The 12731-nt window shown below is 60.0% G+C and overlaps 2 protein-coding genes across 2 annotated transcripts; both read right to left on the bottom strand.

Moving 5' to 3' along the window:
* Positions 1–3992: 3992 nt before the first annotated feature.
* KCNE3 (potassium voltage-gated channel subfamily E regulatory subunit 3) lies at positions 3993–5688 on the bottom strand. Its single transcript, XM_033084612.1, has 2 exons — positions 5567–5688; positions 3993–4810 (listed from the first exon to the last, which is right to left on the bottom strand). Exons 1-2 carry the CDS (start codon positions 5618–5620, stop codon positions 4487–4489), a joined length of 378 nt encoding a protein of 125 aa, XP_032940503.1. The 5' UTR covers positions 5621–5688; the 3' UTR covers positions 3993–4486.
* A 1308-nt stretch (positions 5689–6996) lies between these two features.
* LIPT2 (lipoyl(octanoyl) transferase 2) lies at positions 6997–8779 on the bottom strand. Its single transcript, XM_033084551.1, has 2 exons — positions 8240–8779; positions 6997–7646 (listed from the first exon to the last, which is right to left on the bottom strand). Exons 1-2 carry the CDS (start codon positions 8718–8720, stop codon positions 7414–7416), a joined length of 714 nt encoding a protein of 237 aa, XP_032940442.1. The 5' UTR covers positions 8721–8779; the 3' UTR covers positions 6997–7413.
* Positions 8780–12731: the final 3952 nt, after the last annotated feature.

Below are 12731 nucleotides of genomic sequence, written 5' to 3'. Positions count from 1 at the left end.
CATCTGCTGGCATGACTGGAGCGTGCACAGCTCCCCCAGGCACTCCGGGGGGATTGCAGAGCCTCCCCACGCTCTCTGCCCGCCAGCACAAACATCCCTTCTCATCTGCTGCTAGCAACAAATTTTCCAGCCCTCACGGCCGGGGAAAAAAAAGCCAGAGCACGGGCAATTAATCCGCGAGCGAAGGAAAGCCAAGGTTTCCACGTTTCCACCCTCATGCATCGTTTCGCCTGATTGAGGCACGGCACGCGCGGAGCAAAGTGAGCAGCAGCAAACAGCCAGGGACCCACAGCCAGGGAGGAGAAGGGCTGCCAGGATGGATGGGAGCCAGCCTGGGAGGAGAAGGGCTGCCAGCCTGGGAGGAGAAGGGCTGCAGGCTGCTGGCAGCCCCCAGCTCGTGTGCTGGGAGCTGCCGGAGCTAACACGGACCGTGGCAGGGCTCAGCAGGAGGGAATGGCCTCTCCCAATGGAGCCCAGGGAGTGTGGGACTGTGGCACTGTGCAGCCAGGGAAAGCCCTGCTCCCTGCCTGCCAGCAGCAAACCCAGAGGCACGTTTGGGACTAGAACAATTCCAGCCCTGACATGGGCAGGGATACCCCCCCACTACGCCAGGCTGCTCAGGGTTCCATTCAGCCTGGCCTTGGACACTTCCAGGGATCCGAGGGCAGCTTCTCTGGGCAAAGAATTTCCTTCTAGTTTCTAATCTAAATGCATTCACTGGGGCATCAGCCACAAGAAGGGCTAAGGCACACATCAGGATCAGGAATATCTGTCCCATCCTGTTAGCATCCTCGGGGATCTGGCTCCACAGCCCAAATCCTCACACAACAAATGGACCAGCCCCGTGATCTCACAGCTGCTGGGAGGAACCCAGTCTGAGCAGCGTTTCCATGGCAATCTGCACAGCTTTTGCTGTATTTTCTATGTCTCCTGAACACCCCGTTAGTGCTCCCAGGCCTTTTGGATTCCCTGGTAATGACACAGCAGCTCCAGCTTCCCCTTCCCTCCCAGAGCCGTGGATTGTTGGGAAGGCAGTGCAGTGCTCCAGGCGGGCAGTGAGGACATCCCTGTGGAGCTGTCCCTGCAGGGCAGGGACACGGGTGCCTTTTTGGGCTGGAATGCCAGGTTTTAGCAGATCTGGGGTCACAGCTGGAGAAGGCTTTGACCTGAAGGGGCACAGGGACTCTGCAGGCAGGGCACAGACAGAGCAAGGCTGGCAGGTGGGAAGGATGCAGCAGGGACTGCTGGCATTAGGAAATGGCTTTTGAAGTTCTGCAGCTGCCCCTGACTCGGTGCTTCCTGATGTCAGCTTTGGGAAGGCCTGATCCCACACCCTCTGGCACCGGCAGCACACTCAGCTTCCTCAGGAGCAGAGCACTCTAAATGTGCTTTAAAAGCAGTTTGTAATGTGCAGCTCACAGCCACTTCCCTGCTCTGGTCCCTAAGGGAGGGCAGGAGCAGCTCCCCTCACCACTCCTGGATTCCCAAAATTTTTGTATTCCCAAAATCAACCTTCCCCAACCCCTCTGTCCCTCAGGCTGCACAGCTCAGCCTGGCTCAGCACTCCTGAGGGGACAGCAGCTCTTCCCTGGCCAGCACCCACTCCCCACAGTGCACAGCACTCCCACAGAGCACTGACAGCTCTCCCGGAGGAGCAGCTCCCCTGGAACACGGCTTCCCACTGCCCACTCAGCTGTGCCACCCATTCCAAACCAGAATGACCCGAGGCAGCCCGTGCTGGCAGCTCAGCATTCCCTGACCTCACCCCGAGCCGCTATCATTTCACCTCCTTCACTCCTTTATCAAAATGCCCAGCATCAAAGCAGTCCCAGGAACAGGCTCCTGTGATTCCTGCTGCTCCAACAATCCAACCATTGATCCACTAAGCCAAGGTCAGCCCAAACTTCCCACGCATTTTGATATCCAAGTATCAGACACCATGTCACCCGTGATCCATTGCTGAGTGCCAACAAAAAAAAATCTTAAATAAATTGGCCTCCCAGGAGGGTTATTTTTTTCCTAGCTGCATTGCTTAAAACCCAAATGTAGTCAGCTACAATTTGCTCAGTTGGATTTAGGGATTGAGCCAAGAGCAGCACGCTCCCAGCTCTTTGTCTGTGTGCTAACATCTCCTTTTTAACAAAAGCTTTGTGAGTGTGACCCAGGAATCATCTGCTCCTGAGGCTATGGACTGGGGAGGTGAGGCCAGAGCCCATCTGAACCTCTGAGCTCTGGGATAAACACCTAAATAGTTCAACATCTATTTTTGATTTCACTGGCTCCTGGAGCAAATCCATCTCTGGAGGCTCCCAAATCCACCCTTCCCTCATGTATCCCTGTTTCTGTAGCCCTCTTGGTCAAGCTGCCCCAGACCATGGATGCCATGGACACCCAGCCAGACAGGAGACAGCGGTCCCACCGATGCTGTTGTCCCAGGAGTGCCAGGATGTCCCGGGCATGCGACACCAGGACCCTGAGGCAGCTGCCACAAGGTGGCACTGGCATCTTGTCACCCAGCGTGGTGGCATCCAGCCGGCGGCTCCAGGCTGGGGGCACCCGGGGTGTCTCCAGCCCTGCCTGCCCTGCCCTGCCCTCTCCAGCCCAAATTTTTTCCCAAATTTTTATGACGTGCTGTCCTTCAACAGGATTTTTCCCCTTGGGTCGCAGCGTCAGAAGAGATTCCGGAGTCACCAGATCCATTCCTCTCTCCCAAAAGTGGGAACAGCAAGATTCCACAACGCTGGGGGGGTTTTGGGGCACCACACTCAGCATCCAGCCCCCATCCCATTGCAGGGTCCCACATCCCAGCTGTTCCATCTCATCCCACTGGAGGGACTGATGTTAGAGGAGGACAGACCCGGGGATCTGGAGGAAAGGATCAGCACGGCGTGTGTCTCTGTCCCCACCTGGCCCGATTCCCTGATTTATTTGCAGATAAAGGGTTTATTTTCCTTTCCCAGCGCTGCAGGTGCAAGACAAACAGAGCAAAGCCTCTCGAGCTGCTTCTCCCTCGGGGCAGGTCCCGGAGGACACCTGCGCCCCAAAAGCCCTGCCTGCCTCAGGAATCCCAGTGGGATCAGCCCCAGAATGGGATTCCCAGGGCTCCCTGCTCCAGGTTTTGTGCCCAAGCCAAGGGCATGGCAAATCAGGAATTGGTCGCTAAGCTGCTGCCGTCCCCGTGCCTCCGGTGCCAAGGTTTCCAGCCCTACCCCAAACACTCTCACATCCACTATTCTTTCTTGGATTAGGGTTTGGCGTCACTGTTTGGGCTCGGGATTGCAGCTCTGTTTAACCTTGGAATGCAGGCGGAAAGGCCCCTATGGGCCAGCTAATCTAGCTGCAATTAAAGACATTCATTATGCCATTATGAACAGGTTAAGACGTGCGAGACGCTGGGTCACTGGCGCTGCCCCACAGCCTGTTTTGAAGGACAGGGACATTTACTGTCCTGGACACTGGCCACTCCACAGGCCAGCTCCAAACCCAGCCAGCTTAACAGCGGAGTGAAAGCCAAGGAGCCCAGCAGGACCCAAGAACATCCCCTTCCCGTCCACCGCTGCGCCCTCACCCCATGGAAAACACATTTGGGACCTGCGGTACAAAAGGCCAAAGCTGCAGCTGACAGCAGGAAGGAAGCAGGAAAGACTCCGGCATCACCATCCGGAGCCCGGAGAGACCTTGGGAGATGCTTGGAGCCACACGCCTCCGGCCAGGCTCGGGCCACGCTCGCAGCGTGCCCACGGCTCCAGCAGCGCTGCCCGGACAGCAACGGGGCAAAGCATCCAGCTGGGATGGGGACTCGCTCATCCTGGGGCGTTTGTCCCATCCTAGGGGCTGGGATGCTGCCCTTGGATCCCCCTTGGCAGCCCACAGGCGGCAGGCTTGGCCCTTTCAGCATTCCCTGGGCTCTGGCACAGAGCGGTGCCCCGTGGATTGCCCCAAACACCGACTTTGCTCGGAGGAGAAGCAAACACAAGTCCCCTGGAACCCACCACCTCCTTTAATTCCCTGCTAGGGAAGCAGAGCCCAGCCCAGCTCAAACATTACAGGGTTTCAGCACCAGACAAACCCGCTAACCACTGCCACAGCTGCTGGGAGCCCAGGGAGGTCAGCGCTGGCTGATCTGAGTAGGGAAATGGGGAAATATTCTCCTTGAAGGCTCCTGCCAGCCCCCAAAGGCCACGGTGGGAAAGGAGCCCACGGGGGAGCCGGGGTGGCTCTGCAGGAGCAGGATCTGCTTGCAGGTCACACTCTTCCAGCTCCTGCCAGCCAGGACATCCCAGCACTGCTCCACCAGGACTGGGCTTTTCCATGGTGGGGGTTCCCAGCAGCTTTGGAGGGTTCTCAGCAGCCTTGGGGGGTTCTCAGCAGCTTTAGGAGGTTCCCAGGAGCTTTGGGGCCAGCAGCACTGTCACATCCCGCAGCGAGCAGGGTGTGCCCAGCACGGTGACCCCAAGCAGCTCTGGGGACAAGGCGCGGGGCAGGCTCAGATCATGGAGACCCTGTTCTTGATGTAGACGTGGTAGGGGTCGCTGCGCTTGTCCACCTTGCGGGAGCGGGTGTAGCCCAGGATGAGGCTGCCCACGGTGGCGGCGAAGAGCGTCATGACGAACAGGATGTACATGTAGGCGTTGTCGTTGCGGCCGGCGTGGCCGGCGCGGTCACCTCGCGTGGCCCCCGCCGTGCTGGCCGGGGCCTGGCCGGGGCAGGGGATGGCCCCGTGCAGGGTCTGGTTTAAGGCGTCCAGCACTGCCTGCAGGCTTTGGTGCCAGCTCTCCGTCCGGTTGTTCTCGTCCATGTCCTCTGCAGGCTGCAGGGAAGGACAGGGAGGCTCAGAAGGTGCTGCCAACAGTGACCCCAAACTGGTCCTCAAGGCATCTCCTCTGCCACAAAGCAGGGTGGCCAAATCCTCTGCGTCCCAGCAGCCTTCTCCCTCAATTTCAGTCCTTCCATAGAAGAGATAAAGCTCCCAGGGCTCTGGGGCAGCTGCCTGCCCCCCTCTCCTCCCCAGGGCTGGGGACAGTGTGGGGACACAGCTGTCCCGAGGGACCAGGAGGGCTGGGTTCAAAGTCTGCTTTCCCCAGGGATGTGTGGGGATGGTGGGCGAATATCCTGCACCCCTGCAGGGTACAGAGCTGGCACAGCCCCCCACAGATCGCTGTGAACCCATCTCGAGGGTTTGCTGCCCTCAACCTCTCTGGGGATTTCCCTTCTCTTCGGGTGCCAGACCCCCTCTGCCTGCCATCCCTCCTTTGGCACGCTGCCCTTCTGCCAGCCCTCCGGGGCTCCCCTGTGCATCTTCACACCTTGCTGGGCCCCGGAGCAGGCACAGCCAGGAAGGGACACTGGGACACTGTCCCCCAAGTGGGCCATTCTTTGGGACACGCCAGTCCCACAAACCACCCGGTCCCCCCAGGCACCCACCGTGTCCCCCACCGGCTCCCGAGCACCCCTTGCCTGCTGGGTTTATCCCAGGAGGGGACCCACAGATGGGGTGCGACACCCACCTTAGGAAGGGTGTAAGAACAGGAGGGGACGGGGCGTGGGAAGGAGGGCTCGCACTCACCTCGTGTGCCCTCCCTGCCTGCGCCGCTGCCAAGGCTGAGCCGGGACTGAGCATCGCAGCCGGCGGGGAGGGATGCCGGCCGGGCTGGGAGTGCCGCCAGCCTCCTCCCCTTCCCGGGGCAGAGCCACCTGCCGCAGCCACGCACCCCGCCGGGGCCACCAGCCCGTCCCCAGCCTGTCCCCAGCCTGTCCCCAGCCGGGGTCCTGGCCCAGCCGGACCGCGGGGCTGCAGGGGCGGAGAGCGGGCTCCGCGCTTCCCCCGGCACACGCTGCCGGTCACGCTTTCCTGTCCCTCCTCGTCCGGCACCGCTGTCCCCGAGCCCTCGCACTGGCACCGAGCCTGCCTGGGCATGTTCCTCCTGCTCAGCCTGCCCCAGGAGATGGGATTTCCCCCCGTTCCAGCCCCACCGGGCACCCACGGGTGGCTGACAAGGAGCTGCCAGTGCTGTGCAGCAGCAGCAGAGAAACCCCAAAGCCTGTGGGGCAGGGAAAAGGCCCAGAGCAGAACTGAGGGGCTGTGCGTGGGGGTCAGGGCTTGCTCTGAGCAGGGTGTGAGTACTCCTCACCCCTGGATAAACCTGTCCATTCAATCAGCTTCTGAGGCTGCAGCTATAAAAGCGATGTCAGAAGTGCTGACGGCAGCAGCTCCTCCAGCAGCACAGACCCAGTGGGAGCAGGTGTCCATCACCCAGCCAGGATGCAGCCTAGTCCCAGGTGTCCATCACCCAGCCAGGATGCAGCCTAGTCCCAGGTGTCCATCACCCAGCCAGGATGCAGCCTAGTCCCAGGTGTCCATCACCCAGCCAGGATGCAGCCTAGTCCCAGGTGTCCATCACCCAGCCAGGATGCAGCCTAGTCCCAGGTGTCCATCACCCAGCCAGGATGCAGCCTAGTCCCAGGTGTCCATCACCCAGTCAGGATGCAGCCTAGTCCCAGGTGTCCATCACCCAGCCAGGATGCAGCCTAGTCCCAGGTGTCCATCACCCAGCCAGGATGCAGCCTAGTCCCAGGTGTCCATCACCCAGCCAGGATGCAGCCTAGTCCCAGGTGTCCATCACCCAGCCAGGATGCAGCCTAGTCCCAGGTGTCCATCACCCAGCCAGGATGCAGCCTAGTCCCAGGTGTCCATCACCCAGCCAGGATGCAGCCTAGTCCCAGGTGTCCATCACCCAGCCAGGATGCAGCCTAGTCCCAGGTGTCCATCACCCAGCCAGGATGCAGCCTAGGCACACAGGATCTACAGCAGACATGGATTCTCTCCCTGTGACCCTTTTCCCTCCTCCTCCCGTTTTCCCACTGCATCTGCAGCGCTCCAATGGCCTTTTAACCAGCCATTTACTGCCGTCTTCCACCCTCCCCGCCACCATTAGGACTTCCCTGGGCTCAGGGTGAGAAAAAGGGTATCACTGACAAAAAGACCAGCAGCCAAAGTTCCCAGCAGCTCTCTTTATATATAAAATCTGCCTCTTTCTACCCTTCAGCAAGGGAAGGATGCTCGACCCACGTGAATTCAGATGAATTCATCAGCATTCACACAAATCGCTAATTTTTTGCGGGGCAAAAAGCAGAAAAAGGCCCCCACAAAAGCACCTGTTTGGGTACTTCCCCAGCAAGTGGCGTGGGGATGTGGTACCATGGAGGTCTCAGCCGAGGGATGGAGACTCACAGGGCCCAAGAGGACAGCCCCAGGGAGCTCTGGATGTTCAAGCAGCAGCCTGCAGCCCTGTGCCACTGTCCACTCACAGTCTACAGGCAAAGGCACGAGAACTCGTCTCACACCAGAGACCCCAGCGCTGCCCTGACACCGCTGGCTTTGCCAAAACATCGGTTCAAGGCACCACGGCGATCCTAATCCCCAGGGTCTTCCGAGGAGACCAAAGCGCAGTCAAACACCTCCTGGAAGGAGTCGAGGAAGGGCTGGAGGACGTGGCTGACGGCGACGTGGTGGCCCAGCTCGTGGCTCAGCGAGGTGACCCCCTTCCCCTCCAGCCCGCAGGGGACGATGTGCTCGAACCAGGTGAGGTCGGTGCAGCAGTTCAGCGCCAGCCCGTGCGACGTGATGTGGTTCCTGCAGTGCACACCTGCAGAGGCCAAGAGCAGCCAGCCGTCAGCACCATCCCACCGCTGGAGTTTCCATGGGGCTTGGACACGAGGAGAGCTGCAGGGCCCCAAACCCAGGCTGCAGGGTCCCAGGAAGAGGTAGGTACACGATGTGGATGTGGATGCAGGGAGGCACCCAGCCCTGGTGCAGGGTTGCAAAGTGCTGGGGCCTGGGTGGGCTGCAGGGGCTCAGAATTGTGCTGCCCCTTCCTCCTGGATGCAAATTCCAGCCCTGCATCCCAGAGCTGTCACTGCGCCCTGCCATGGGATCACAGCATGGGCTGGGCTGGGAGGTGTTCCACGGGAGGGGACACCTCCCACTATCCAAACCCCAGTGTCCAACCTAGCCTCGAGCATTCCCAGGGATCCAGGGGCAGCCAAAGCTGTTCAGGCCAGCCCTGCCCACCCTCCCAGGGAAGAATTTCGTCCCAATATCCCATCTAGCGCTGCCCTCTGGCAGTGGGAATGCGCTCCCCTTGTCCCCATCCCTGTGCAGCTCTCCTGGAGCCCTTTCCGGCCCTGGCAGGGGCTCTGCGCCCTCCCTGGAGGCTGGCTGCTCACTCCCGGAGCTCACCGATGGCGCAGAGCTTGCTGTCGCCCATCCAGACCCCGGTGTAGGGCGGCGGGAGGGCGCGGGCGGCGCCCAGCCCGAGCCGGCGGCACAGCCGCACCACCAGCGCCTCCAGCGCGGCCACGTAGGCGCGCAGCGGCAGGCGGCGGCGGCGCAGGTCGAGCACCGGGAAGGCGAGCAGCTGCCCGGGGCCGTGGAAGGTGATGTGCCCCCCGCGCCGCGCCGCCACCAGCGCCGCGCCCCGCGCCCGCAGCGCCGCCGCCGCCGCCGCGCCCGGAGCGCCGCGCAGCCCCCACGCGTACACGGGCCGCGCCGGCTCGCTCAGCACCACGCTCTCGGCCGGCAGCGCCTCGGGGCCGCCTCGGCCCGGCGCCGGGCCCCGCGCCGCCCGCGCCGCCGCCACGCAGCGCTCCTGCACCCGCAGCGCCTCCGCGTACGGCACCGCGCCCAGCCGCAGCACCCGCACCGCCACAGCGCTGGACATGGCCGGGACACGGAGCGGGGACACACACACGGGCACCGAGAGCGGCACGGGCACGGGCACGGCGGGCGGATGGCGGCGGAGGCGGGGACGGGAAGGGAGGCGGGGATGGGAACGGGAGGCGGGGACGGGGACGGACAGAGTGATGGGGACGGAGCGGGGCGGGGATGGGAACGGGAGGCGGGGATGGGGACGGACAGAGTGGTGGGGACAGAGAAATGGCCGGGGGATGTGGGGAGGGGACAGGCGTGCGGCAGGGAGGATGGGGGACAGGGCACAGACGTGGTGGGTGGGAACAGCAGGACAGGGGATGGTGGTTTGGGGTTGGAGAGTGCGGAGCAGGGGACGTGGGACGTGCACAGAGGAGGTTTCCAGGGATGGAGCCTGTGGTTGGGGATTGCAGATTGGGGACAGGGATTAGAGATAAGGGACAGCAGATAAGGCAGGGGAGGAGGTCATGGAGCTGGGGTGGCTGATAAGGCCAGGGCTGCAGGAGGGGCACGGGGAGGAGAGACTGACCCCTCTCACCGTGGGTGTGGGACATGGGGCACTGGGGTTGGGGACAGTGCACTGGTGACAGCGGGGAACAGGCAGGGAGTGTGCACAGGACACCCCAGTGCCCCTGGGCAGTCACAGCCTGCTCAAAGCAAGCTAAAAATACGATTCTGGGGTGAAATTAGCGTAGCTGTGGGTGCTCCAACCCTGGAAGTGTTCCAGGACAGGTTGGATAAGGCCTTGAGCAGCCTGGTCTGCTGGAAGGTGTCCCAGGGGCTGGAACTGGATGAGCTTCAAGTTCCCTCCCAACCCCTTGTTTTTGTGCGATTCTGTGCTGGCACCTCAAGGTTGTGGACTGCAAATAAAATTCTTACATTGCCCAGGTGCTGGTGAGAGCTGCAGTTCACCACCCTGGGACTGTGAAAATGTTCCCACCTCAGCTTTTTATTGTAAATGTCGAAAATAGACAAACGTGGTGGAACCGCTAATGAGTGAACCATTAAAACACGAGCTGGCTGTTCCCAGCCTGCAGCCCTTCCAGCTTATCGACCGGGTTGAGCGTGTGAAAGCGTGTCCTGATTTCACAGAGCGGTCCCTGTGTGACTGAGCTCCCGCTCCTATCACAAACACACCTCTGGGAACGTGCCCTGTGTGACTGAGCTCCCACTCCTGTCACAAACACACCTCTGGGAACGTGCCCTTTGTCGCCACAGGTAATTCGGTCGGCTGACAAGGTCAGCCTCTGTGTTACTGCAAGGAAGGAAAGGTGCTTCCCTTTGTTAGGCCGTTCTCTCAATGAAAAGGAGAAAAAGGGGGGGGAAAACCACCATAAACCTCAGCAGGAACCGAGCAGCACCCATCACATCCTTGGCCAGCTCCACAGAGGTCTCTGCCTTGGCAGGACAGACTCATGTTTTGCACCAGCAGCGTGCGTCCAGCGGGTTATTTCCTTTTTTTGACGACCGAGCCCGCAGTCCTCGCCTGGAGATGAAAGGCAGGGGCTCTTCCTCTGCGCAGGACGAGGCGAGCTGTGTGTCACGGGGCTGGGACCCTCGTAAGCAGCGCTGGTGGCGTCACTGCCCTATTTACTGTGCACATCCTGCTTTTGAGCGGGGCGGAAATCTCTGGAAGGGTCACGGATGGCTCCTGCTTTATCCTTCTCTCGGGGCTGGGTGCTCCCAGAGCGGGCTGGGGGTTTTGGTATCCGCGGAATCCACTGCTGCACCTTCTCCTGTGGGTGCCTTTATCACCAGCAGAGCCTCTGCAGTGCTCACAGCAGAGCCTCCCTCGGGGAACTCCAGGGCTAGCAAAAGCCAGGCTCAATGGCAGGAAGAGGAGGGGAGGACAGAGGTGGTGGCTGCAAAACAGGTGCCTGGCAGGAGGGACTGTCACAGCTCACAGATGGGCAAAGGGCAGCGTCTTGGCTCCAGGGAAGGCTGGGATGAAATTCCTGTTGAGTTTGGCAAGGCTGGGGTGTCACAGAGGGGTGGCAGAGCTGTGCTGGCATTAGGGGCAGAGCTGAGAGTGGAGGGCCTGGCTTGGACTGGCACCTCCAAGCACAGCAGCCCCCTCCCCACAAGCCTTCCAGCAAAATCCCTGGTTTTTTTTCCAGGGAAATTGTACTCGAGGGCCATTTGCATGTACCAATGACAGGAATGACTTGGCAGGAATTCAGTGTTCCCAGGAGCCACACAGGCTCAGGAGAAGCAGCCTACCCTGAAGGAGCATCCCTGACCGTGGTGCTGGGAATCCTCGAGCTGTGGTTTTATTTTGACTTGATCCAGGTTCCCAGGAATCACATGGAATCATCAGCCAGCCTCCCTGCACAGAGCACCAGCACCAGGCAAATCCTGCAAGCACCTTATTAGGAAGGACAAGCATTTTATTCCAGAATGCACTTTCCTTGGGAGATTTGGGAATGGCTGGGGCTGAGACCCTTGGGGCACTGGATCTGGATGTGCCCCACAGGCAGCAGTGCTCTGCCCCCTCCCCGCTCTGTCATTGCCTCAGAGAAGCACGTTCCCAAGGCTGTGCCAAAGGGAACAAAAACAAGGAAACGCACGTGTCAGGCTGTGCCACGGCTGTGCCCCGCGGGGGCAGTAAGGAAGTACTTAAGGAAGCTCCTTGCTGGCCTGGGCAGACGGCTCAGAGCCGCTGTTTCTGTGCTGATTGCTCTTCTCTGGCCAGGTCATGTGCTGGAGGTGGCTCCTCGCTCCTCCGAGCTTCCCGTGCCACCCACAGCTGGCATTTCCACTTGCAAAGCCCAGACGTGCTGCTGGCCCTTCATCCACACTGCTGGAGATGCCTTCATCCCCAGTTTGTCCCCAGACCCCCTGCCAGAGGTCACCCTGCCATCTGGACAGCCAGCAGGGCTTCGGAGCAGCCAAAATCGCTCTGCTGGTCGAACACCCATCACAGCACTGCTTTTGGGAAAGATGCCCAGAGGAGCACAGTTAGGGGAGGGATGGCAGAGAGATGTCCAGGTGTGACCCCACCTGCAAGGACCTGGAGCTGCTGGAGAGAGCCCAGAGGGCAGAGGTTGCTCAGAGGGCTGTTCCCAGCTCGGACACCCAGGAGCCAGCCCTGCCTGTGGCGTGTCCTTCAGAAAGCCGGCTCTTTTGAAGGACCTGGGCTTTGTTGACTCTGCCTTTCACACCTCACAGGAGCTGGCGCCGAAACTTCAGAGCTGGCACAGCGGAGGAGGAAGGAGAATGAAGCCAGCTCACATTAAGAGATCTCAAAATATTTCACCAAGGAGATCAGGAGCAGCCTGGTGTCCCTGCCCATGGCAAGGGAGTGGAACAGGACGGTCTTTAAGGCCCCTGCCAACCCAAACCCTTCTCCTTATGTCCACTCTGAACCTCTCTTGTTTCAATATATGCCCACCTAGCTCCCTCAGAGTATAAAGCAGCTGTAAGGTTTAATTCAGAGAATTATAATTCGTTTTAATTCAGAGGAAAGAAACCCTCAGCTAGAGAATTCTTACCCTCATTTGTGCCCTCAAGCCAGCCTGCAGTACCACACCCACTGTGCCCTGAGGGTGAAAAGTGTAATTTTACAGTTTTCAGGCCTTAGCCCAGGTCGTGAAACCATCCAGAAAGCTCAAAGCAGGAAACTTAGGCAAGAAAAAACAAAAGATGAAAAGAGGCCTAAAACAACAAAAAGATGAGTAATGTATTGAAGAGCTGCACACTCCTTCCGTAAAGCAGACAGGAATGTCACAGCACAAGAATAACCACAGAGAATGAAGAAAAAGAGACACCAGGAGTGTGAGAGAAGGTGCCTGGGACACAGGAGGAAGAGGATGTAGATTATTTTGTTACAGCAAAACAAACCCGATGCCAGCTGAGTAATGAATGCCATTGTGAGCCCTAGAGAAGCACTCCAGCGCTGCACCACGGTGAGTTTATTTTAACACTGAACGTGTCCAATTTCCTTCCCTGACCTTTGCCAGGTGAAAACCTGACAGAGCTTCCTCCCCATGGTGTCAGCCGGCACCTGCCGACCCGCTCGGGAACT

The sequence above is a fragment of the Catharus ustulatus genome, chromosome 2 (genome assembly GCF_009819885.2).
Source record: "Catharus ustulatus isolate bCatUst1 chromosome 2, bCatUst1.pri.v2, whole genome shotgun sequence".
Taxonomy (NCBI): domain Eukaryota; kingdom Metazoa; phylum Chordata; class Aves; order Passeriformes; family Turdidae; genus Catharus; species Catharus ustulatus.
The sequence above is the reverse complement of the archived record's forward strand: the minus strand, read 5'-3'. Positions and strand labels throughout refer to the sequence as shown.

Bases quoted from the DNA above. Each gene is read 5' to 3' on its own strand.
- LIPT2 (XM_033084551.1), bottom strand. From the start codon at position 8,720: ATGTCCAGCGCTGTGGCGGTGCGGGTGCTGCGGCTGGGCGCGGTGCCG. The intron at 7,647-8,239 runs GTGAGCTCCGGG...TGGCCTCTGCAG, and splicing joins CAGCAAGCTCTGCGCCATCG to GTGTGCACTGCAGGAACCAC.
- KCNE3 (XM_033084612.1), bottom strand. From the start codon at position 5,620: ATGCTCAGTCCCGGCTCAGCCTTGGCAGCGGCGCAGGCAGGGAGGGCA. The intron at 4,811-5,566 runs GTGAGTGCGAGC...CCTTCCCTGCAG, and splicing joins AGGCAGGGAGGGCACACGAG to CCTGCAGAGGACATGGACGA.